General features: G+C 34.6%; 1 protein-coding gene and 1 long non-coding RNA gene across 3 annotated transcripts in view; both read left to right on the forward strand.

The window, feature by feature from the left end:
- The window catches only part of LOC138699946 (leukotriene A-4 hydrolase), a 50,300-nt gene that overhangs the window by 13,664 nt on the left and 10,826 nt on the right, over positions 1 to 25,810 (forward strand). For both annotated transcript variants that reach the window (XM_069826159.1, XM_069826158.1), the window contains exons 5-10: positions 4,194 to 4,262; positions 4,515 to 4,742; positions 6,947 to 7,087; positions 20,576 to 20,782; positions 23,633 to 23,777; positions 24,825 to 24,996. In XM_069826159.1, the coding sequence (XP_069682260.1) occupies positions 4,194 to 4,262; positions 4,515 to 4,742; positions 6,947 to 7,087; positions 20,576 to 20,782; positions 23,633 to 23,777; positions 24,825 to 24,996 (962 nt within the window). The remainder of the gene's footprint in view (positions 1 to 4,193; positions 4,263 to 4,514; positions 4,743 to 6,946; positions 7,088 to 20,575; positions 20,783 to 23,632; positions 23,778 to 24,824; positions 24,997 to 25,810) is intronic.
- Positions 7,119 to 10,061, forward strand: LOC138699948 (uncharacterized). Its single transcript, XR_011332137.1, has 3 exons — positions 7,119 to 7,505; positions 7,643 to 7,777; positions 7,888 to 10,061. It is a non-coding gene; the product is annotated as an uncharacterized lncRNA (long non-coding RNA).

The raw sequence follows: 25,810 nt of genomic DNA on the forward strand, positions 1-25,810 counted from the left end.
GGTTACGCATCATGATATATTAATTAATCTGATTGCTCGCCGGATGGCTACTGCATTCGTCTTCTGCTCATTCTCGTCAGGATTTCTGACACCACCATTGTACATGACAATGGAAAACTACTTTTCGGGAATAACTGGGGCTCTCAGGATACTATAGGGAGCTACATGACTACTAAACTAAGTCTGAAAATGATTGCGTTATTGTACACTACTTGATTTATTCTATATTTACAAAAATATACAAAGTTACTTACAATGTATTTCATCAGATGACGCCATGCCGCTTCTGAGTCTCTCAAATTCACACTCTCTTCCAGTCTTCTCCAACTACCCAACTGCTTGAATTTTCTGTGGGTCGGAACGTAAGCCTCTAGAGTCCACTACATGACCTAAGTACTCGATTTCGGGTACTGCAAAAGTACATTTTAGGGGATGTGCTTTCAGATTCGCGTCTCTTAAATGCTGCAAAATTTCTTTCAATCTCTCTGCGTGTTCCTCTATTGTTGAACTGTAGACAATGACGTCATCAATATAAACAAATGCTGATACGCCTTTTAAGCCTGCTAAAACTCCATCCATTAGTCTTTGAAAAGTACTCGGGGCTCCTACTAGACCAAACGCCATTCTATTGTATTCAAATGTTCTCATCGGTGTACCGAAAGCAGTTTTCTCTTTGTCTTTTTCCTCAATTTCAACTTGCCAAAAGCCACTGAATAGATCAATTTTGCTGAAGTACTTAGTACCAGATAAACTTTCGAGTGTTTCTACGATATTAGGGAGTGGATAGGAATCGCCATGGGTAACAGAATTTAGGCCTCTGAAATCAGTACAGAATCGCATTTGTTCGCTTCCATCAGGTGATTTCTTTGGGACTAGCACTATGGGTGCGCTCCACGGGCTGGCAGACAGTCTGATTATGTTCTTATCTAGTATATCCTGTAACATGTCCTTGACTACCTCTTTGTGCTTGTGCGGCAACCTATAGGGTGTTTTCTTGATCGGTAGGGCATCTCCTACGTTAATCCTGTGTTTTACCTTACTGGTGCACCCTAATTCATTTTGTGTAGGATCCTGGAAAACATCTCTGTATTCGTGAAGAACTTCTCTTATTATTACTTGATCCGTTTCGCTCAAATGGTCTAAACTGATAGATTCTACAATATTCTCTGAGTTTTCGCTTACTGCACTTACAACATTACGATGGGGACTTTTCGTCTGTTCTTGTGGTGAGGCATCACTATACGGGTACTCAATTTCTCCTAATATTCGTCTCTTATGTACTCATATTTCTTCTCCTGTACAATTTATGACTTTCACAGGGACTAACTGACTCTTACTTGGTTCGATTTCATTAAGGGTTCTAGCAACATATACACCATTTATTCCGAAGCTCGCCGGCTCGAGAATAATCGGAATTTTGTCTTCAAACGTCTTCGTATTTCTCTTATTGGAACCTACCCCTACCATGGTGGTATTTCCATTGACTCGTCCTAAGAGCACTACTTCACTTCTTGGCGGTATAATAGCTTCCTTGCTATTTCGAACACTCACGCCTCGGGATTTAGATTTAGAATTTGGGTCTGTCCTAAGACATTTTGACTTTTCCCTCTCACAGTGTCCTACTTGATGCGACGGACTCAAATTCTGCGTCTGCTGCGCACGAGTCATTGACATATTTTGGGCGGCCATCCCAACGTCAATTACGCTTACCTTTTCGTGACATGCGGATTCGTTTGTCAAATTTATTACCCAGCCTTCCTTCGTCTTCAACCTTTGGCTTCCTACATCGAGGATACAACTATGTTTCTGTAGAAAATCTAGACCTAGCAATCCACCTACTTCCTGTGTAATGCAAATTATGTTTTACATGTATATCAGTATTAAATAGTCACATGAAAATTTCTAATTTTTTAATATATTTTCTGTATCATATTTTGATATTCTGAATTGTATGAATTGCAGTCAAGACAGTGCAGGTGAGAAATTAAATTAAAATAAACTGTTTGTGATGGATACCTTCAACTGGAAAATGTCATCCTGCAATTACAGATCAAAGAAATATATCATTGCATGCCATGATGCACCTTTCGCTCATGTTCTCTGTTAAAATTGGATTATACATATTTCATATAAATATTGTGCTGCTCCACATTCATGGCGAAGTGTATCAACATCGGTTAAAAACGCAGTAATGGTAGATTATGAAACGACGGTTAAACAGTAACAGTGGTTAAAATGTAATTTGTGTGCACCATTCATAATCACAGAGTACTTAAACATGGCTAGCTGACACCTCATTTAACCAGAGTAAAGTCTATGCTGGTGTACTGTTTCTACAAAATGACTAAAGGAAAGCATCCATACCGCTGCAAAGATAATAGTCAACGTCTAAAAATGACTGCGCTCACTCCGTACTACATCGAAATGAACGTGTCCTACATTTTCGCTTTGCATTTGTTTGCCTTTGGGCGCTGTTATATTTGCGAGTTGCATTTCTTTGCTGTTAGGTTAAAATCGTACAAAATAGAAAATTGAATGCAAAAATGATTATATCCCAATGTGTGGTTGAAGTGTCGCTAGACTTAATTACTAGAATTTAAATATATTATATAAAAAGATGGAATATCTATAAAGGAAAAGGATGCAGAAGATTAATAGGAATGTGTATATGATCAAGCACCTCATTTACACGAGGGAACTGTTCATTATCCTAAGATCCATAAATAACCTCTCTTTGTTCAGCCAGTAACATAGAGAAAGAGATATTCGAATATTCCCTCTTAAAATACAGAAAATATCAGTTACATAGAATCGTAATACAAGCAGCCGAACCATAGGAGAAATATGACTTTTTGTGTTATTTCAAGTGATCCATTTGTAGATTTTGATAAACGAAATCCCTCCTGAAATTTTCTGTCACCTAATTCCTCATAAGAATTCTCTCTTTCCACTATAGAAACTTCACGCTCATGCTCTATCCAAGTAATTCAAGTACTGTATAATAATAATCGTCTTCGAAATAAACATCTGTGGCTCTGGCCACCATTTTGCTTTACTTACTCTACTAATCACTGGTTATCTCTTTTAACTGCTCGAATATGGCCAGTTAGAGATTACTGTGGTTAACCTCCTATTTAAGTCGTAACCGAGGTCGATCCACTGTAAAAATGCTTAACCAGAGGTTAGGTGACAATTTTAACCGGTGGTTACACTAACTGACGTTGATGCACGTGGGCATCAGCATGTGGTATCCATACCATACAAATTTTTCGTTTCAGTTGTCAAGTCAGAATCAATACACACTGACAGGTGATATTCCTATCACTTCTGCAGGCACTGCATATGATACTATGAGTTTTCTACCAGTGGCGAAGCTGTTAAAAGGCTTTTAAGGCTTAGCCTATTATAAAAATTTGAGTTATACCTAGTAATGGTAGGTATGTAAGTTCGTAATAATGATGTATCATAATACTTGGTTTCACTCTAGTCCTTCCATATATTAAGTTCACTGTTGGCAGTCATTCCAAGATGGAGAGTTCAGTGTGAGGCTTGTGGCAGAAGCCTCTAAAGGCATTTATTATTACAATGTACCGAAGTACATATGATATTTCCGTGCATATTTCATACCTCTCTAAAGGCATGGCTACTGTCGTGACTCGCAAGCTTGAGTTGGGGGGGGGGGGGGCGGGTGTTTCGATTTTCTGCACAAAATTTGTATTGTGTGTGTGTCTAATGCCTACCCACTTCACTTGCGTGATTTGGATTCCGCATACTGCAGACAGATGGCAGGACTATGACCCATTTTCAAGTTGCACACTACTTTGGCGGGCCACATTATGCATCTTTGAAGAGTTATGTCGTATACTGGAGTGAGTGTATGTGCAAGTGTAGTGTAGGGAATGAGTGAGGATGATAATGGTGAGGATGGGAGAAGAAGAAACCCGGTGCTGGTACATAACCTACTCCTGTCGAATAGCACCAAGGGGTCCACCAGGCTTAACATCTCCATCTGAGATGAATCACTATTAACAGTAGCATATGCCTTCTCTTCATATTGTATTGTATAATTTTCACATGTTAATTGTTACATATTATGTATCAATGTAATTTCTGTATCTGGTGCGGGTAATTTAAAGTTGTGTGTTTTTACATTATTTAATAATAAATTGTAATCACAGTTCTTTATATTTTAGGCTATCCATTGTCGTTCCATGTTTCCATGTCAAGATACACCTTCTGTGAAAGTCACGTATACTGCTGAGGTATGAATTATTGGACATTTTGTTGACCAGTTCATGTTCCTGTCATGTTTATTTGACATGTCAAAACACGCGCATATAACTGTATTCTTAGTTTATTTTAATAAAGAATGATGTACCAGTAGATTTTAATTCCTTTATGATTGGCTATGACTCTTTGAATTTCTTTGGTATCCTGCTTTGTTCCTTAAGACTAGATTGATTCAACAGAAATTCACTGAATTAATTTTTAATAGTTCTGTTTGTGTTGAATAGATCACAGCTCCAGGAGATCTCACAGTTTTGATGAGTGCGCAGAGGGTAGGTGAACCAACAGTGACATCTTCTGGACGAAAGCTACATAAGTTTGAGCAAACTGTACCAATCCCAGTGTATCTGGTGGCCATTGTTGTGGGTCTGCTGGAGTCTCACAAGCTGGGACCACGTTCACATGTTTGGACAGAGAAGGAGAATCTTGACAAGGCGGCATATGAATTTGCAGAGGTTTGTGTTTCTATGGAATTGATTTTATTTCGGCAGTTCCTTATTGGGGATTAGTAGATATATTTGGCTGCATTAGTAAACAATAAAAAAACACACACACACACCCCCTCTCTCCCTCTCTCTCGTTGCTTTTCATAAAAAATCAATTTTTGTGACATCTGTTCTCCAGTTTGTTTGTTCAGTATAGAATCTTATAGAAGATACCTTTAATTATTTATTTAAAAATACATAACTTGTAACCAGTTGCCACCTAAACATAAAAAGAAATCATATAAACTTTTCTAGACAGAAGAAATATTGACAGCAGCAGGGAGCATTTGTGATACATATGCTAGCTGTCTCTCTCTACATGAAGTGTACTGCTTTGTGGATAGATATCTGTAATCCAGTGCCCCATTTAAGGCTGCATTGTTTCTGTAGGACAATCTCACATAGAGTTCTGAGCACAAAAAGCTGAGTAGCAGCAATCTTGTCCTCTAGTGCTAAGTTTCCTAACACTGCAGGTATTGGACACCTGGCGTTTTCGTACCTTTCATACTCTGACTTCTGAAACATGACATTGATGAAAGGTTACTGTATAATTACAGATCTAATACACAGTAATGGCTGGTGGTCAAAATAATGAGTGTGTTACAATCTCTAAATTGGCCTACTGTATACACTTATATGTATTTATCTTAATTTAAGACTTGTCTAGTGACGAATTATGAAGTCCATACGACGTTCCTTCCTACTGCAGAACTTGTCAATTACCCTGGTGTTAAATCCCTCCATCTTGGACATCATATTCTTTTCTATTGACAGTATTGCAAGAGCAGTGAGACGATCCTGGGACATAGTGTTCCTTAAAAACGTTTTTATGCATTTCAAGCAAGAAAAACATCTTTCTTGCTCAGTAGTGGTCATTGGTGTTGTAACCGAAATATTTAACAACTTCGTTACTTCAAGGAATGGATCCTGTAAATTGTTGGAGACTATGTATTGTAACAATTGAACAGCCATCTGTATTTCGAAAGTCGGGTCTTCCGTATATAACTCCAAGTTCTGTCTTTAACACTCTTTTATTCAGTATAGTATAGCTGTTGACAGCAACTTCAAGTTCGCATTTAGGAAATTATGCGAAAAATTGTCAAACGTTTTGCTGTTTATCAATTTCATTCCGTCTAGGTAGCTTAAAGACTGGAAATGGTGAGTAGCTTCATGAATTATACGGTCACATACTTCTTGGCTTCAATTTTCTGGGATATCATTTTCCGTTGCTTGCTGGCTGATTTAGGAGGAACCTCAAACAGATAGATGGCAGCAGCAATCGGATACTTGAATTATCAAATTCATTGTAAATAGTTCCGAGTTCTTCCACAAACATGCATTCTTTCATTACACTTTACTTTTGCAATCTCCAAGCTGTGTCGTGCTGAAGCTGACTACAGCACTTTCCCGCATAAAAATGGCCAACCAGAACAGTGATTTCAGCTTCACACATGCGCATAATTATCTTCATTCTCGTGTAGAGTTCTGAGTAGCACAACGAATCCCCTGAGGCACCAAAGAACGAAGACTAAACACTCTATAACACGTCATGAACATAATCATGGTAAATTGTCATATGACAGAGCAAATACTATGGTATAACAAATACATTATTTGAGCAAAAATTATCATTGTACTGAAGCACATAAGGACGGGCCACCCTACTAATACATGATTTAAATAACCTAAATGTAGTTTCCCTGTCACTACGTTGTAAAAGAAAAAAGAATGAAAGAAAGAAATTAGGCTATTTGTAATTTTATGAGAACTTGCCTGCACATGAATTGTAAAGTGGGTTCTTGGATTGAATTAATCCTTTAAAATTATTATTCTGATTTTGTTCTCAATGGTTTTCAGGAGACTATTGTCAACAATTTCACAGGATTCATTGTCACTGTCAAAATCACCTTCAATTAAATCTTGCAAAAAATGAATTTCTTTGATTTCAACAGCTTCCTCACTAATATATTACTGACAATGAATTCGAATGCCACTTGTCTTGTAAAGAACCTGAAAGGATACCACTATTATGCAAGATTTAAATTTTAGACTGATTTATTGGTGATTAATTTATAGTCAATAGGAATCAAACAACCAAAATGTAATCAGTAGTCACGTAGACAATAATTAATGTTAGATATCAATATGGTAACATGTGGTATGTTCTTCTTTAGACAGAAGAGATGTTGGCAACTGCAGAGAGTATTTGTGGTGAATACGTGTGGGGAATATATGATTTGCTGGTGCTACCACCTTCCTTCCCTTTTGGTGGAATGGAGAATCCGTGTCTTACCTTTGTCACTCCAACTCTCTTGGTAAGTTAGTGTAGTAGTGTAGCACATTGCTCTTTCAACTGATCTTGCTACTTATATCCATTGTTCAACATACATTATAAATAGCACATTTTTCTTAGTAATATCTTTTGGAATGACAGATCGTTGCTCGAGTTCTTAATGGTTCTAAGTCCAATTTTTTAAAAAATTGAGTTATTGTATCTGTGCGAGACTTATGGACATAAAGAATATAAATTGTTCATAAAAGCATGAAAATGTAGTAAAACAAAGTTTAAATTTACAATTCGTTTTAGTTCTAACTCCCAAAGTAAGAGTAATTTGAATTCTCAATGGATGTATCTCCGAACGCCAATCAAGTACAGTATACAGTCATGAAAATGACTGCAATGGAGATGAACAAGAGCGTAAAGCTGGAAGAAAAGGACAATACTAACAATAAGTAAGTAGTGTTATTTTAACGATTTGTGTTTCAAACTATTTTCTAACTTTATATTAACATCTGAAACAAGAACTATAATAATTAACTTCCCGGTACGTGGAGTAAAATAATAATTTCAGAACACTGTTCATTTGTAGGTCTAGTTGTGGAGCTAAGAAACAACTAATATTTTCAAGCAAAGATGCTGAAAGATCACATACGTAGGAGAATGTAACTGACCTTGAACAACAGCTGGTGGACGGTGAAGGCCACTATTCTTTTAAAATCAATAAGTAAGTCAACATGGTCTCTCACATAACCTAGGTAGTAGGTCGTATGTATGTAATTCGTTGCATAAAAAATTATGCATTTGTCTGACACAATCATTTTTGTTTTTGTGTAGGCAAGAAAAGGATGCTCACGCAAGAGAATAAGAGATCCATCTAAGTGGGCAAAAAACATCAAGAAAATAAGGCGAGAGCAAGGAAAACAATATAAGGACGGAAAGGGAATTTTACGTAGGGCAAGGGTTATTCAGGAGGGGAAGACATGCCATGGTACATGTAAGTTCAAGTGTACAAAAAAATCCTTCCCAAGGAACGAGAATTAATACACAATCAATTTTGGCAACTTAAGGACGATAAAAAAGTCACTTTTATTCCAAATATGTTATCAGAAAAGAAAAGGTACGTACTCGTACTAGTAGTACCAATTCTAGAAGAACATATACTTACTTTTATTATTTTGAAGTTAATGATGAGTTACTGAGAGTGTGTAAAGAATATTTCCCAAGTACCCTTGATATTAGCCAGAAAAGGCTTTATCATAGTTTTGATAATGTAATAAATGCAGAAACTGGTGTACCTCGTTCCCCCATCAAAGGAAAAGACACTAACAGAGGTATTCCACAAGAACAACTTGATAAAGTTCGAGAGCATATAAAGTCATTTCCAGTAATTGATTCTCTTTACTGTCGAGCCTCATCAAGTCGTCATTATCTGGATTCAAATTTGAATCTTATCACGCATGTATTCATTGTACAAAGAGAATTCAAGCCAACCTGTTAAAGAGAATATTTATAGAAAGATTTTTTTATACAGAGTTTAATCTTAGTTTCTTTAAGCTTAAAAAAGATAGGTGTGATCATTGTGAGGCATTTAAATGTAATGTAAAACCTTCTGATGATGAAGTAAAATGTAACACAGACCATGTTTTTAGAAAAAATGAAGGGAAGCAAGAAAAAGATACGGATAAAGAGGATTTTAAGACAGGAGATCAAACCACAGCATTAGTTTGTTATGACCTAGAAAATGCTTTTGCATTACCTAAAGCAAACGTATCAATGTAATCTTCATCTTACGATGTTTGGTGACGTATATACGTCCGTTGATGTGACATATTAATGAATTTCCAGCCATAAGCAGTGCTGACTAAGTTCCGACGCTATGGACAGTACTCTATAACAGAGTCGCCAGTATGAAAGGATAATTCCGAGCCTTTGGCGTGAGACGAACTCGATAGCTCAGTGGTAGAGTGCCTGACCGGAGACCAGGAAGTCGCAGGTTCGATTCCCGCTCGAGGTTGTGAAATTTTTCTTTCATACCATGGCATGATTGTGACTGTAATAGTATTTAATTCATCAAACGTATCAAATTTTTTCTATAAAAGAAAATTAAACTGTTATAATTTAACAGCTTTTTGTTTTGTAGATAGAAAAACATACTGCTCAATTTGGAATGAATCTCAGTCCTGGAGAGCCTGGAATGATATTGCTAGTGCTCTGGTTTCAATTCTCAATAAAATCTGTGTAAACAATCCCAAGGTTACAAAATTTAAACTTTGGTCAGACTCATGTGTTCCGCAAAATAGAAACAGTATTATGTCAATAGCCCTCTTGCACTTTTTAAGTAACAATCAGAAAATTATCAGCATAGAACAGAAGTTTTCAGAACCCGGCCATAGTCTTGTACAAGAGATTGATGCAGTGCACAGTGTCATTGAAAACAAACTAATATTTACAGAAATATTCAGTCCAGTATCATTAATAAGAAACCTTAAAGTGATTCAGACTCACAAAGTGCACCTAATTGTACATGAAATGATGACGAAAGAATTTTTTAACTATAAGATGGCTATTTCGAAAGGCATGAATTTCTCTACTATACCTTACTGTAAAGTTAAACATATTGTTTACAATAAAGAAAATATTTTTGCAATCAAGTATAGGTTAAACTATAACAGTGAATTTGTTGATGTAAAGCTTTTTAAAGAAAAATCAACAAGAGCACAATTTGTGACATCTTCTGAAGGGAATAATATGAATTTAACCATGCCCAGTATTTCCCCTTGTACCAGTCTCGTGAGTATTCCTTCTGCAAAAGTGAAAGATCTTATGTCAATGTATCCGTATATGCCGACAATTGATGTACAATTTTACAAAAATGTATTTAAAACATGTTAACAAGTAGACATTAGCAGTGATTTGGATATACACCATCTGGTAGTTAAAGGATTTTGATATTTATATTGCCATAGGTTTTATCTCCAATACATTTGTTTACAATACAGCCATTATGTACCAGGGAAAATACTTTTTAAGTGCTCAATAAATCTTTCGTAACTAATACCAAATTGCTATGTATTTCATTTTTCTGTGACTTCATTATAAAAATTTTTATAGCATTCGTAACATACAATCACAGTTTTCTCAGAATCAAGTTTTGTGGAGTTAGAACAGTTAAGAACTCGAGCGACGAGATGTTAATAAAAGGTAGTAAAGAAGCACGAATGATTTCAGATTTCACATTCCTATTAGTTGTAATGGATATTGCATGAAGCATAATGACCCAATTCCATTCAGATTTTTGGTTAGAAACTGTAGTAGAAAGTAAATTCCTTAAATAACAGTGCCTGAATTCGTTTGTTTTTTCTTTAGGCAAGAATGCATTTATTTCTTCGTTAGCCGCTAACGGATCAGTAAGTTCGAAAGATGCATTGCAAGAAACATCTTTAGTGTTATTGATTCGTTAAAGGATTCACTAACTTAGAGATCTCATTTCCCTCCTATAATAATATTTATTCCTCTGTTAGACAGCCATCTTACGTACATTTTGTGTATTGGCGAATAGTTTAATATATTTTGATTCATCATAATGTTACCTGTGTGAGATTCAGGCATGCGATATTTTGTATAATAGACCTATATACACAATATTATAATAATATTGCATATGGATGGCTAAAAAGTGATACCTCGAATCTGTATATTTGCAGGTAGATTAAAAAAACTTCGAAATTATTTTCTCAAAATAGACAAACTTCTTATATAAGTTTCTGCTTTCAAAGATCTTCTATTCAAGAACAAAATATTAGTATACTGTCCAGTTTTGTGAACACAATAATAATGTAGCTATTCTAAATAATAATAATAATAATAATAATAATAATAATAATAATGTAGTTAAACTAAATTACCATTTTTGTAGATAGAGATATCTCTTCTTAGCTATCGATATACAATAATTTGATAACTTATTTATGTATTCATTCATTCTTCGAATAGCGAAGTTATTATTTATTTCTTTATTACAGACTGTAGTTCATTGTCTGACGACGAGGTTATGTGCTCTATACTCTGTCTCTTTATTTTCTATAAAATTAATGGACTTGTGCGCTATTTCTAATAACAAATAAGCTATTTATCTTTTTCACTGAAACTTCTGTTCCTGATTTCGTTCTGGTTCGTATTAGTCTATGTTTATTGCAAATTTTGACAACAATAAAAGCAATGCTTCACATCAGTCTAGCAGCCGATGTTCACTTTTTATTCATTCATGTGCTATTACCACAGTCTACTATATACAGTCACGAAGCTCAATATGTAGTAAAAATGCAAACATGGGTAGTTGCCCACCACTAGGATCGCTACTATCGCCTCATCATCGCAGATCTCTCTCCTAGCAGCCGACAAAATATGTTATACTTTCGTTGTCGTTTTCTTTTGGAAAAATTAACACCTTCCTTCCATTATTGAAATATTAAATGCATAAAGTTAATTTATTATTTTAATGAAGTATATTAAATTCCACCATAAACTTGAAGATACCTGCAAGAAATAAGTTAATATAGTTTTTGTTTGTGCAAAACGAACTGAAATTTACTATAATAGCTTCACTCATTCAAGATTATAGCAACAATTAACTATGAAACCAATAAATATTAATTTGCATTTCTCTTTACAACAATAATAATGGAAATATGAATTAATGGAGTAACTTACTTGTACCGGTACTTGTAGTGTAGGCTTACGTAGTTAACAAAGTGGGATGAGGTTAAGCAATAATAATCACACCAGAATTGGAAATAAAACGTGATCAATAAATTTTATTGTAATAGACTTTTTCTACGTCTCTAGTAAAGCAACAAATAAAAATAACAACAAAATTAACAGCTATAATTAAAAACATATCCTTTGAAGAAAAAAGTAGGCCTAAGCAATAATAAGCCCACCAGAATTGAAAATAAAACGTGATCAATAAATTTCATTAAAACAAACTTAATTTTTCTACGTCTTTAGTAAAATAACACATAAAAATAATAACAAAATTAATAGCTACAATTAAAAATATATCCTCTGAAAAAAAAGTAGACCTAACCTTTATTTCTCTGGAAATTTAGCAGCCTAAGTGACAGAACTTTAACCGGTATCTAATGTCCTTTCGGTTAGACTGAAACATTTCATTGTGAAATTTAAGGATATAATGTATTCTAACAGTCACAAAGAACTTCAAATTAACAGTTTTGTTTCTGCACGGCATTCTTGTGGAAACCCAGGAACCTTTCTGAATCTTTCGGAAATCGGAAAAAGGATAACTCTGGCCTCTTTCTCTTATTGTTGCTACAATTTATAGCACTACAAAGTCTCCTCCTTGTCCCATATTATTATTCCAATTATTATATTTTAGCCATTAACATTTTCATTATAACCAATAACGAACATTTCACAAGCATCATTGTGAAATACGCAACGAGCTAGCACTCGATAGAAATACGACACAGTCCAAAGTCGACCATGGACAGTCTATTGTTTCTAGTTGCTAACCGCTTGGAGCGCTTTATCACGAGATTTGCAAAAAAACACCTCAAGCTTCGCGACTGTATATAGTAGACTGTGCTATTACATTACTTGTGAAATCCAAAGATGCTTGGTTAACGATCCCATAACTAGTGGCCCATTAAATTTCCTCTTCTGTAATCCGACAATCCACTAACTTTAAAGGTCCACTAACTAATGGAGGAATACATTATTTATAGGTCTGTTTTCTTGCAACCCAGCATTTGAAAACTCTCTTCGTATCTTTGACATTTCTTCCTTCCTATTGCATAGCTTGTTAATTGAAAATTGCTTATGTTTAAGATTTTAAATTATATTTATTGAAAACTACAATAAGGCTTATAATACAGTACAGTTATCTTCATTTCGTGTTGATTGTTTAGGCAACAGTTAAATGTATATAATTAAAAGTTAAATATTAAATTAAGACCAAGACTTTAACGAGACCAGTACTTTGTTATGGTCATGAGACATGGACATTAAGGAAGAAAGACGAAAGCAGTATAATGGCGAATTAAATTAAATTTATGGATGCACAGCAGGATAGACCAATATTGTTCAAATGGGAAGAGATCTCTAAGCTATCCAATAAAACGTTGGGTTGAAAATTCAACTGAGAGATCATAACAGGCCATAGAGACAAATTGAATGGAAGTTAATGCCTCAAGCAAGGCAAGTATTTTTAAAGTCATTCCAAATAAGTTTATTTCATAAACAGGACAAAAATATTGTGTGATGTATGGCATAAGCTACCTCGTAAAGTTTATATTTTATACATCCAGACATATCATCCTCAGTAATCTAGTGTTTCCTTGTCACAGGTTCATATCTAGACAAGGATGACTGAATTTGAAGGCGAAATGAAAATCCTTAGCATGACTTATATTAGGAAGGAAATAAAACTAAAGATTATATTTCGTGGATTTACTGTGCACAAAAGAACCCTTTGTCAGACAGATTTCAGATGTCTCTGTGTGTGAGACTGCAGACAACTAAGCGACTCTAAAGGCCGCAGCATTTAAGTAAGATAAAATGAAGTCAGCCTCTATAAATTAATTAGATTCAGAGTTAATAGCTAATCATTCTATTTGCCACAATGCTACCTTTTGTTTTAAAGAAGTACAGTATTGTATACATTTTTGCATTTGACTATATTTTTTGCAGTAGCTCAAAGACTTGGATTTAACGGTGTTTACTGTGATATTATGTATAAAAAGAGACATTTTGAAGAATCACATGTACAATATAAATGGAAATCTGATCAACAATAAAATTGAATTGATGATTGCAGAAAGGACCTGAATCACATTTTTTACGAAGTTCAGTTATGAGCAGATTCTGAATCTCTGGAGGTATATTCACTTTTATGCATAGAAAAGACTCCAAAATACGAAGATCTTGGTTAAAAACATGGGATTGAATTTCCAGATCAGGAGTCTAGAACTGCAGTCCTTTCCGCACTCAAAAGTTGGCTGTCAGCTGTTTCGCACACTCCGCATGTTTTGTTTTGTTTTGTTGAGAGTTTCATGGTGCAGGAGGTGCAATGAACAGATATGCTAGATTTTAAATTATTGTGGCCATTACTGTATAAAAAGACTTGCATCTCAATAGAAACTTCTCGTTCTGTTGCAAGAAACTATAAGGTTTTATTCATTGCGTCTGCATTTAACCAGTTTGTCTATGAAAGTAAAAAGAAAAGGGTTGGTTACTGCCTATGAGTATAATGGTGGCTTGAACGTCAGCACATTTCACCTGTCTTTGTCTAATGAAACAAAATATTGCTCTGCCTGTGTGCCTTATATATCCAGACAATGCAGTTGCAATCAATATGGAAAATGTCTGATATTAAGAAATCAGCTGTGTGTCAGAAACTATCGAAAATGAAGAGCTCTGGAATGATCTCTTTCAATGACCAACTATGGAATGAAGATCAAAAATGTTGTTGTTTTCTAATGCCAGGCGTTTGACAATAAAGTCATTTGACCTCTTGCACTTCAATATTTTTCAAAGATATTATCATGGTCAACCACTGAAGCACAGATTTTGAGGTGTTCCGAATCCATTTCTTGGGAGATCAAAAATGTAGGAAGGGTTATCAGTTACTGTATTACAGAGAGTTTGTTCAAATATGTAATTATAATGTAAAATGCGAAGAATGTTAGTAGCAACTTGAAATTTTTATGCTCTCAGTAATGGAATAATAAAAATATGTTAATTAATTTTCACACACAGTAATAACTAGACTTCGTGGAATTGCCACGAGAATCATTAGGTTTACTGCGCACGGGGTATAGACTGTATGAGAAGGAGACGTGCTACGGATGGAGTATGCCTCTGAGCAGTATACTGTGGTTACAATAAAACCTGTATCCTATATTCAAGAAATATAATGAATGATCATTGAAGTAGGAAATGTCTAAATTAGATTAGATTAGATCTTTATTAGCCGATAGAATTACAAGCATTCATGGCGTCGTCAGTACACAAGAAAAATGACATAACATACAATATAATACAAAAATAGACTTAATTCTAAATAAATTTAACAGTTTAATATTACGTGATATGCAAAAAAAAAGAAAAATATATATATATGACAAGCTTGATCTTCAGTCTCCACTGTTCTATCTAGTATCTTCTCTTTTTGCTTTTCCCTGTCTTTTCTTCAACTCTGAGTTACCTGAAACATAAATGGTAAACATGTAAATACACAATTATTTTGTAGTGAGATATATTAACTCTTAAAATTTAATGTAATATACTCACATCATCCTTGAATATGTGCATTGCAATGAAGAGTTACATACATTTTGAGCGACTGCAAAGTGAACCTCCTCCGGTGGTCACTCAAACAGTTTTTATATATTAGGAAAATGTACGTTCAACAGCACACGATGTAATAGGTGCATATTTGAAGAACGGAAAGTCACTACTTTTTAGTACACCAACTTTAGACGTCTTGTCGTGACCTGATAGTATTTAATTTCTAATATGAAGTTGTGAATAGGCAGAACTTTTAGCAATAATGTTTCTCAACTTACATTTCACTTTTTCTCAAATTAGTGAATTGTTATTTTGGATAATGGTTTGTGATACTTTATACACTATATTAAGGACTTCTGAGAGTTGTAGTTTAGACGATTCTAACAGGGTGATGCTTTTGGACATGATTTTTAAATTAGAATCAATGAACAGAATATCTTCCAATAGTTGTTAAGAATGCAATGATTTTACAGCTGCAACAGCGGAACTGTCTGTGCTGTCCAATTCATCAATTACCTCCATTATTTTTCCGTAATATTCTGCATAATAATTAACAGCATTCAATCACGTTCCCCAACGGGTCAAGACTGGCTGCAGGGGTAAGGGTATTTCAGGGGCAATTGTTTGGAACAGCAACACTCTCATTGTAGTATGTTTGATTTAATTCTTGTCTGCACTGAAGAAATGTTAAGCTTTGACTATTCCAACCACTGTAATGCAAAAACAAGTGCTTACATAGGTATACATTAGCTGTAGCTGCTCTATATATTTGGACCGGTCACAACTCTTAACATGAACTGCTTATACTATGAGACCGGGCGGTCGCTCACCTCCTCTATACTACCGTACATCGGCAACCTGATTGCATGCTGCGTGTGGCAATTCAACGAAGTCTAGTAATAACCAAAAACCATCAGTGTAACTCAGGTGGTAGTGTGTTTACTTGCTAATCTGGGGTTGTGCTCGATTCCCACTTGGGCTGATTACCTGGTTTGATTTTTTCCAGGTGAATTTCAGGTAATCTATAGCGAATCCTCGGCCTCATCTTGCCAAATATCATCTTGCTATCACCAATTCCATCGGTGCTAAAAATAACCCAGTAGTTGATAGAATATCGTCGCTTAAGAACCAATACCGCGTAACTGACAAAATGTAAATTTTACAGGAGAAGGAAAAAACCGAATAAAAACCATAAAAATAACGCAATAGTCTTTAAAAGTGGTGTATGGCTATGAAATAGCATAACTAATTTGTAACTAAGTGAAAATGGATGATAATGGCCGTAGACATTTGGCCATGTCACTTACGCGGTATTGGAACTCTGCCGTTGACTACATTTTGTTAGTTACGCGGTATTGTGAGGCAACTTTAGCAGCTTCAGGACACATGCCGACAAGCGTTTTCTTTGCGTGAAAACTGCCTTCTGGAAATACTATTCGTGCTCTTGTATATGTCAATGTGTTATCTGAATTGTTGTCCTACTGTCTGACTTGAGGTCAAGGTCGGTAGGCTGTAGCTTGAATCAGCACTAGATTACGTTCCAGACAATGATTGCTGCATTCTTAGTCAATCAAATGCTGAAACTATGGGAAAGGAAAAAGAAGACACAGTTCAATGTTTATTGTTATAATAATAATAATAATAATAATAATAATAATAATAATAATAATAATAATAATAATAATAATAATAATAATAATAATAATAATAATAATAATAATAATAATAATAGGGACCTATGGCGGGCTTATGTGAGGGCGGCAATGAACCTTCGGGTTTCTTAAAAGCCATTTGTAAGTAAATAAGTAAATAATAATAATAATAATAATAATAATAATAATAATAATAATAATAATAACAATAACAATAATAATAATGATAATAATAATAATAATGACAATCTGATACCAGTTACTTTATTTTCACACTACGTATATGAATAGATAAGTAGAATTGTTGCTAAAAGTTGCTGACAGATATAATTTTATAATAAAATAATTAATAATAATAATATTATTATTATTAATATTATTATTATTATCATTATTATTATTATTATTATCATTATTATTATTATTATTATTATTATTATTATTATTATTATTATTATTATTATTATTATTATTATTATTATTGACAATGGACTTGACTGACTTGCGAATAATGAAAAGAAAATCATATAATAATGATGATAATTTTTCAGGCACAATATTCGTTAAATACAATAAAGAAATAATTATAGGCCTATGCTGAAATCACAAAAACTAATCCTTGAGTAACCCTAGTGTGGAATACTATCATAAAAACTATGGCACAATCGGTTCTATATACAGTAATGTGACGGTAATTTAGGCAGGCTACTAATGCTCTTTTTTTTCTGTGCTTTTGCACGAGAACATGACTTTTTTTACTGAAGGGACACCATCAGTACTATTAGCTAACCAATACTTATTTAAGGCATTATTATTTATGTGTGCTGGCATGGTAATTCATGTTATGAAGGATTCTCAAGATATTCGTTTTATAGGTAATTTATCTTTTCAAATACCTCTAACTTCAGCCTGTTTATGTATTTATAATTTTGCTTTGTGTGGTATACCATTTTTGGCTGGATTTTATTCAAAGGATTTGATTTTGGAAATAGTTTCTTTAAGATATATAAATATTTTTGTTTTTTTTTTTATTTCATTTTTCTACAGGTTTAACTGTTTGTTATTCTTTTCGTTTATTTTATTATACACAGTTCATTCTTTAATTCCCAATGTACACAGAAACATATTTTTGCAAACCTGAATTTTTTTCTCATCAACTTTTAGGTTGTAGACAAATGTTCTCTTTCTTCTCGGTTCAGAATTTGTACTGCCAGGTCTTTTCGTAAATTTGATACGTAAACGGTCCTCTGTTCCCAAGTCATAGATTTCCAGAATGCCTGAAAGATGTCTTCTCTCATTAGAAATTAAATTACAGCCCATTACTTTAGAATTTTGGCACATTTTATAACTACACTCTGGCCCCAAATTCCTTGCATCTCTTTCCGTATCATGTGTTACTTTGCCATCTTTCGATCTCTTGTAGCTAAGATAAGCTTCCTCTTCCATTCTAAGTTTCCTATTTTTCATTTTCTTCCACTTACCCTTTTGTGGCTTTGAACTTCTTTTTCTTTTCTGTCAAATTTCCATGAAACGCTTGTAGATTCTTCTCTTTACCTTTTTCTGACGAATGTAAAGATGTAGAATAAGTAGCACTCACAAATTCTTCGGGGTCGTCTACATATGAAGACGCTTCCGAAATTTGGTGTAGATCCTTCATTGACATGGTATTGTCTTCAGTTTCTGTCCTATCCTATTTCTAGCTGTATTATTTTAATAGCGTTGCTTTAAATCATACCAGACTGCATAATACGATCATAACATTACTGGTAACACTGGACGGATAATCCCTGATCTGCAGCAGCCCATTTCCAGAAGGACGGTTTTCTTTTGCATTTGAATTATCAGGCAGTACACCTACGAATAAGATGAGATTACTAGTGTTTATAAATGTGATATAAATGGCTTAAAAACATGTGTAGTATATATTATCATCAATTTAGATCTTCCTCCTACCGGAGGAAATGGAAGGAACCAAGCTCAGCACCACTAAATGTAGCGCAAATTATTTTAGCGGGCCCATTCATGATTATTTATATTAAGTACTTAAATTAAGTTTGCTGTTATGATTCCGTAACTGAAGAAAAATAAACGTTTAATAACTGTGATACTTCTTATGCCATACCATTGTTAATGTCCACAGAAGTTTTTCCAGTCTTGAATGCAGAACATAGCACAGATAGGATTTCGTTCTCTCTAAACTGACTGTCGTCTGATTCATTGTCCATTTCTTTTCTTGTATCTGTAGGCCTATATAATAATAAAATATTAAATGTACTATGTTTCAGTGAATGAACTTGGTGATTCTGCGGCAATTCAGCTCAACTAACATTCAATTGACATTAGTGAAATAATTCTATTATATTTACATTTTAAATAATTGAAACTAAACACTTCTTTAATCTTCTCAGAATATCACACACTGTTGGAACAATTTTACAAGTCAGTAACGAGAACCAGCTTCCGTACTGAGGGCGCGTAGGGAGTAGACATAACAGCCTATCTGTTGTCAGATACGCTGTATTTCCTACAGACTTCTCGTGACTTCAGATACGTGGTATTGTACCCCCCTCCTTCGCACGCAGGCCATTCATGCAATCAAATTCCCGCACTTGTCAATGCATGTAGATGACAGTGGAGGTACCATCTGTGCAAAAAAACAGTTTTGACCAAAAATGTCAGTTACGCGGTATTGGTTCTTAAGCGACGATATTGTTAAATTACCCAGTAAAACAAATAACTAAAAGCATTGGTTTGTACATTATTTTAATGTGGTACATTATTAGACATTCCCTATAATTTGAGGTGATTTATTAGTATACTTTATCCTATATTTCCATTGATTACAGAAGGGACCTGGATCTATCAATTATAATCTCTGTTTTAATTTAAGTACCAAGTGTTAACGAAATAGCTTTAAATGTATATCTTGAGGTATTCTTTCCAGAGAAATTAACTATATACATATAAAAATGTCATGGAAACATTTAATTAGTGTTTTTTTTTGTGTCACAAAACTGTACTGAAGTGACTGAGGTCCTTTCTGCAATCATTGATTCAATTATTCTTGTGCCATAAGTATGCAATCATTTAATCTTGTAAAACATACATCATTATTATTTTTATATCTGAAACAATGGTAAGTATTATTGTTGTTGTTTAGTCAACTGTCCTAAGACAGGTCTGCATCACTCACGACGCATCTAGGCCAGGAGATAATGTGTAGGGTGGCCAGTTCCTTTCCCACTCCATTGCATACATCGCTGCCTAGTAACATATTACACTAATCAGACTTCAGATGTATGCAAACAATTGTTTTTCCTCTAACACATATCGTCAAGTGAGATGTACTGGCTGGTAATAGATGTACCTATCAGCCAGCACCTCAATCAGAAATTGATGGTAAATATAAGAAGTTTAAATAACACATAGTTTACCATGAAACAAGTGTATGTCCAGTAATGATCCTTGAAGCCTTCCTTCTATCCTTTCAGTAAAATTTTACGTTGGTGAACACCAAAGTACTGAGCAGTCCTTTTATTTGCATTTTTTATTTGTTCTTACAGGCAGGAGACAGGTCTCTGGCTGATGTCGTTGCTCATGAAATCAGTCATAGCTGGACTGGAAATTTAGTTACGAACCGCAACTTCGAACATTTCTGGCTTAATGAAGGTTTCACAGTATTTGTTGAGCGAAAAATTTTGGCCAAGATGCATGGAGAAAAGGCTCGACAGTTCGCAGCAATTGGTGGACTAAAAGATCTAAAAGATGCTGTAAGTATTTTTAACATATATATATAGGCCTATACAACTCGTTTTATTTCAGTGAAAGGTGATCCTTGCTTCCTATTATACCTTTGTGTGTGCATGTGTGACATACTTTCCTGTCACATACTCTTTCCTTTTTGAGATCAGTGTTAGTATATTTTAAGAAAGGGGGTGATACCACAGTCTATTATATACAGTCACGAAGCTCAATACGTAGGGAATAATGCATCCATAGATAGTTGCTGACTACTAGGATCGCTACTATCGCCTCATCACAGATAATGCGAAATAGTACCAGCACAGTCTATTGTTCCTAGTACTCTCAACAACTCAAGCTTCGTGACTGTATATATTAGACTGTGGCGATACTGCCTATAATTACGTTACCTCACTTTTATTGCTGATTTGTACAAGTAGGCCTACATAACCTAAAGGGTAACAGTAGTGCAGCTGGTCTCAAATATTCTACAGTAAATACAGCAAGAATTTAACAAGAGACTTATAAGTTGAAAATATCTTGTTATGACTTACGCTGCTTTCGTTAATTGTAACTTCTCAAGCTACAATGAAGTTCTCGTTCTAAACTATGTTCTGCATTACGAGTTGATTTGTGGGTTCACCATGACCTGCTGCAGATTGGCTGACAGAAACACTGGGAATGTTTGCTGGGACTTATTGTATATCAACTTCATCATCAAATGATAATTTATATCCAAGATAAACCAATTCATTCACTCGTTTCAAAAGTGTATTTTTTAAACAAATTTTGCTTGGTACAGGATTTTGGCTACAAAATGCAATTTTCTTTGACTTCCAACATTAATTTCTATATCATATGATGATTAAATTATGTACTGAGTATTGCAAGTCATTTTCGGTGGACTATGAGAGCCAAGTAACCTACAAAAAGTCGTAAATAAGTGTATTTTTATTGATTTGTATATGTCCAGCCGTTAATAATTTTGTTTATACAGGGTGTAATACTTTTCGACTCAGTACAATGTAGAGGTAAAAATAAGACTAAAATGATCTATACAACTTGTTCTGAAAATCTTTAATTTCCTAGTTGTGGTGCAATACAATATAATAATATCTTGCTAAGCTAAACAACATAAGGGCAGTACAAGCCTTAGAACATGTCATGTCCTCAAACATAGGAGATATTTGTTATTCCTACAACTCATTACAGTTGATCCAGAATTCATACAGGTTTGTTTATGTTTACGTTGTGTTCGTGTTATAGGTAACCTAACATGCATCACTGTTGTAGTTCCTGCCATCACCATGCCTCTTAAAGTTTTGGATTGTGTTGCATTAGCTATTCTTACTTTGCTGCATGGCTCTGAAAAAAAGCAAATCTGGCCGAAATGACTTTTAGTTTGTGTTGTATTTGAAGAGCACCAGGGAAAATGTGATGAGTCCAAAATTATCGATTTTCTGTTTTAGATGTCATGTAATAGCTCAATAGTGTAGATTCGTGTAGTTTAACTGTACAGAATAACAACCTCAAAGGTCCAAAGAAATTTGAAGAATGATAACCCAAAGATAATAGAATATAATGGATTTGGAAAGTTTCAACTTTCCCTCCTGTAAAAACAGTAAAACGTGACTTATCAGATTCTTCCCCTGTAGTCTTCATTTGTTATCCTTACTTTGTTGCATAACTCGGAAATATCTGAAAAAGTGCCAAAAATATTTTGACCTTAGTTGTACCTCCATATTATATCCACAAATTATTTACATGTGCTCATGTTGTTTAGCCTAGCAAAATATTACGTTATATTATATTGCATCTCGGAAGTTAAGGGTTTTCAGAAAAAGTTGTATTGACCATTTTAGTCTTACTTTATAGCTCATTCAGAACCTGGTGAAGTTTGGAGGGAGAGAGCAGTAGTGTGGTGTGGGGTCGGCTATCGGCCGATGTTACAGTGACGAGATGCAAGTGAGACTGAACAAGCGTTACCCCCTCCACTCCTAACCACCCATAGAACTGGTTTCACCATCAAGGTCAAGCTTCACCAGGTTCCGTTCGAGCTATACCTCTATTTCACACTCACAAAGTACTTACATGTATTTATGAAACTCTGTATAAATAATAAATATAAATGATAAAAGGCCGAAATCTTGCCTTACTCCTGTAGAAATTTCTTGCCAGCTGGATAGTCTATTATTAATTTTGATAGTCATTAAGTTTAGTTTATATACATTATAAATGTTGTGTGTGTAGTGTTGGGGAATATGGGCTTATGATTTTTGAAAGTAATAAAAAAATGATCACGGCTGCCTTTGAAAGGAAAGTAAAGACAGGACTTCCATCTCGTAATTTTATGACATTAAAATAATCATATCCTTAAATGAGAACATTCTGACCATTGATTCCGCGGTTTGCTGATTCAAATCTCTAACTTGGCGAAGGACAGTGAATTTTAATGAGTGGTAAAATCCCTGCAGGGCTTCCTCTGGGACAGAAGTAAAGCTGTGTATCCTATGTCATAGATTGACAGCACATAAAATAACCCGTAATTAAATAATATTACTATTATCTTGAACAATCACTTCCTCGTTCATATTTCCTGTGCTACAGATATCTGCAACCCTACAAGACTTCAAGAGACTTCAAATCAGGCAAATACAAAAACTGGGTCCTGTTATTATTGCAAAGGTCCTGAAAACATATACAAGGCCTTTGAAACTTGCGGAAATGACTGTAGCTGTGTTAAACAGTGTTGGGGTTTTCAGTGTTGAAAGAAGTAGATTCAATAGGCCCATTGTGCTCAAGTTCTCAGGACGAAATTAATTTGCCTCTAGGACAATTTTGTCATTCTATTCTGAACCACTGTTCTTGATATTGTGTAGATAGCTGCTCTTGGAGAAAACAATCCTCTGACGTGTCTGGTGCCAGACTTGAAGGGAGTGGATCCTGATGACGCATTTTCTAATGTTCCATATGAAAAAGGCCACACTCTTCTCTTTCACCTCGAAGAACTTGCAGGAGGACCAGGTGATTACACATGTTACCTTTTAATTATTCTGTGATCACGGTTAATAAATTCTCTCTTACAGGTGCCCCTCGTCTTCAAAAATGAAATGAAATATTTCCATAATAGCAGAATCCATTAAGGCATCAGATGACCATATCTGGAGGTGCTGGAAACCAACCAAGTAGCATTTTGAATGAGAAACATGGAGGCATCTCTTGTACAGTGTACAATAAATTATTGTTCTTGTATGATATTATTTGCTATACTAATTTAATCTCAGATTTTATCTAGGACAGCATCAATGTTCTTATTCTATATAGGAATGACTGTTTTGTAGTTTACCTCCATAGAATGTCGGCAGATAATGAATAAATACCATCCTTTCAAGTGTCAAGCTATCTTGAAGATTGATGCTAATTAAGATTCTCAGCTATAAAAAGTACAATTGAAATACAAGATGGCAAATGGATGATATCCAAAGCCAAGAATATTAGTGAAAAATTACATACATTAATATATTTTGGGTGTGTGTGTGTGCGTGCATACGTGCTGATTCCATTGGCCAGCTGTGAGTTGCACAACAGCACACGAACAGTTGACTGATTGCACCTATAGCAGTAGGATGATGCAGCAAATTCATCCTAAACAGCAATTTAAGACCTACTGTACCACTCTCCCACCCTGCTCTTCTTGACCCATGTCTCTTACAATGCGAGCAGAGGACAAATTACCGATGTCCTCTGTTATAACTTTGCAACACAAATGCAATTATCTTGTGACATATAGCTACACTGAAGATATTTTCTCATAATTTTGCCATTTCTGTATTTTGTTGTTATTGTTATATGAGTTCGCACAATAAGCTCTTACTATGAATATAGGACTTATCATCTTAGCGGAAAAAAATGTTAATTTGGAGCTAAATTATCCACCCCTTTCTATGATATTTAATATGAAACACTCGTAGCTTTTTGTGTATTTGATTATATCATGGGTAAACAACCTTGTCCACTTCACATGCAAAGTTTTAACCACAGCTGATTTTTAATTAATTAATTTTTTTTCAGAGGCATTCGATCCGTTCCTGAGGGCGTATATAAACAAATTTAAATACAAATCGATAGATACTGATGATTTCAAGAACTTCTTATATGAATATTTTCCAAATAACACCAAACTGAAAGCTGTAGACTGGAATGAATGGCTTTTCAAACCTGGGATGCCACCCATCATTCCCAAGTAAGTGAAAATTAGATATTCCATTTTAAAGAGTAATAAGTATATAAAGAAATGAGGTTTTTGGATAACTTTTATTATTACTGTGGTGGCCAGATAGCTCAGTTGGTAGAGCAACTGGTTAAGGACTGGGTTCCTTCATGGTTCTCTTTGTCTGTACCATACATGGAGCAGACACGAAACATAACATGGAGTTTAAAAATTAATTTCAGAAAATAACATAAAGGCAGTGAATAACTGAGTTTGTATTTCAATCTGGTCTTGATATATCTCTTTTATTTCGCAGAAATGGTCACTTTAAAATACAGAGGCATCCAAATATATCCCCAGTCTTGTTACCAAAGGCTTAGGGAATCATTTAGCAATTTTTCCCGGTAGTTAATCACCCTGGAAAGTGTTTTCAAAATCCTATCTTGACAGTTGATATGGCATTACTGACATTTGAGAATAAATAGCGGCCTCATGTATAACCTTTGCACCCCCATGAGCTGCATAAGTTGTATCATATTCATATATAGCCCTTGCGGATGCCAGGAGTTTTCACCATATAAGGGACTGCATCACTTAACACCACAAGTAGCCATCTCTCAAATGCACTCTCTGGCCACAAAATGCTTTTAAAAAATCCAGAAACGTAGAAAGCAGCATTCACTAAGAAAAAAAATATATAGCGTTAATAAACGTGAAACATATGACTACAGACTGTTATTAAGTATGTTGCTTCAGTACAAATATGCATTACTTTTGCATATAATTCTCATCTCTATTCATGACATGTTTTAAGTTCCATTAAAAATTGACATCAAAAGGTAACATT

The sequence above is a fragment of the Periplaneta americana genome, chromosome 5 (assembly GCF_040183065.1).
Source record: "Periplaneta americana isolate PAMFEO1 chromosome 5, P.americana_PAMFEO1_priV1, whole genome shotgun sequence".
Classification (NCBI taxonomy): Eukaryota; Metazoa; Arthropoda; class Insecta; order Blattodea; family Blattidae; genus Periplaneta; species Periplaneta americana.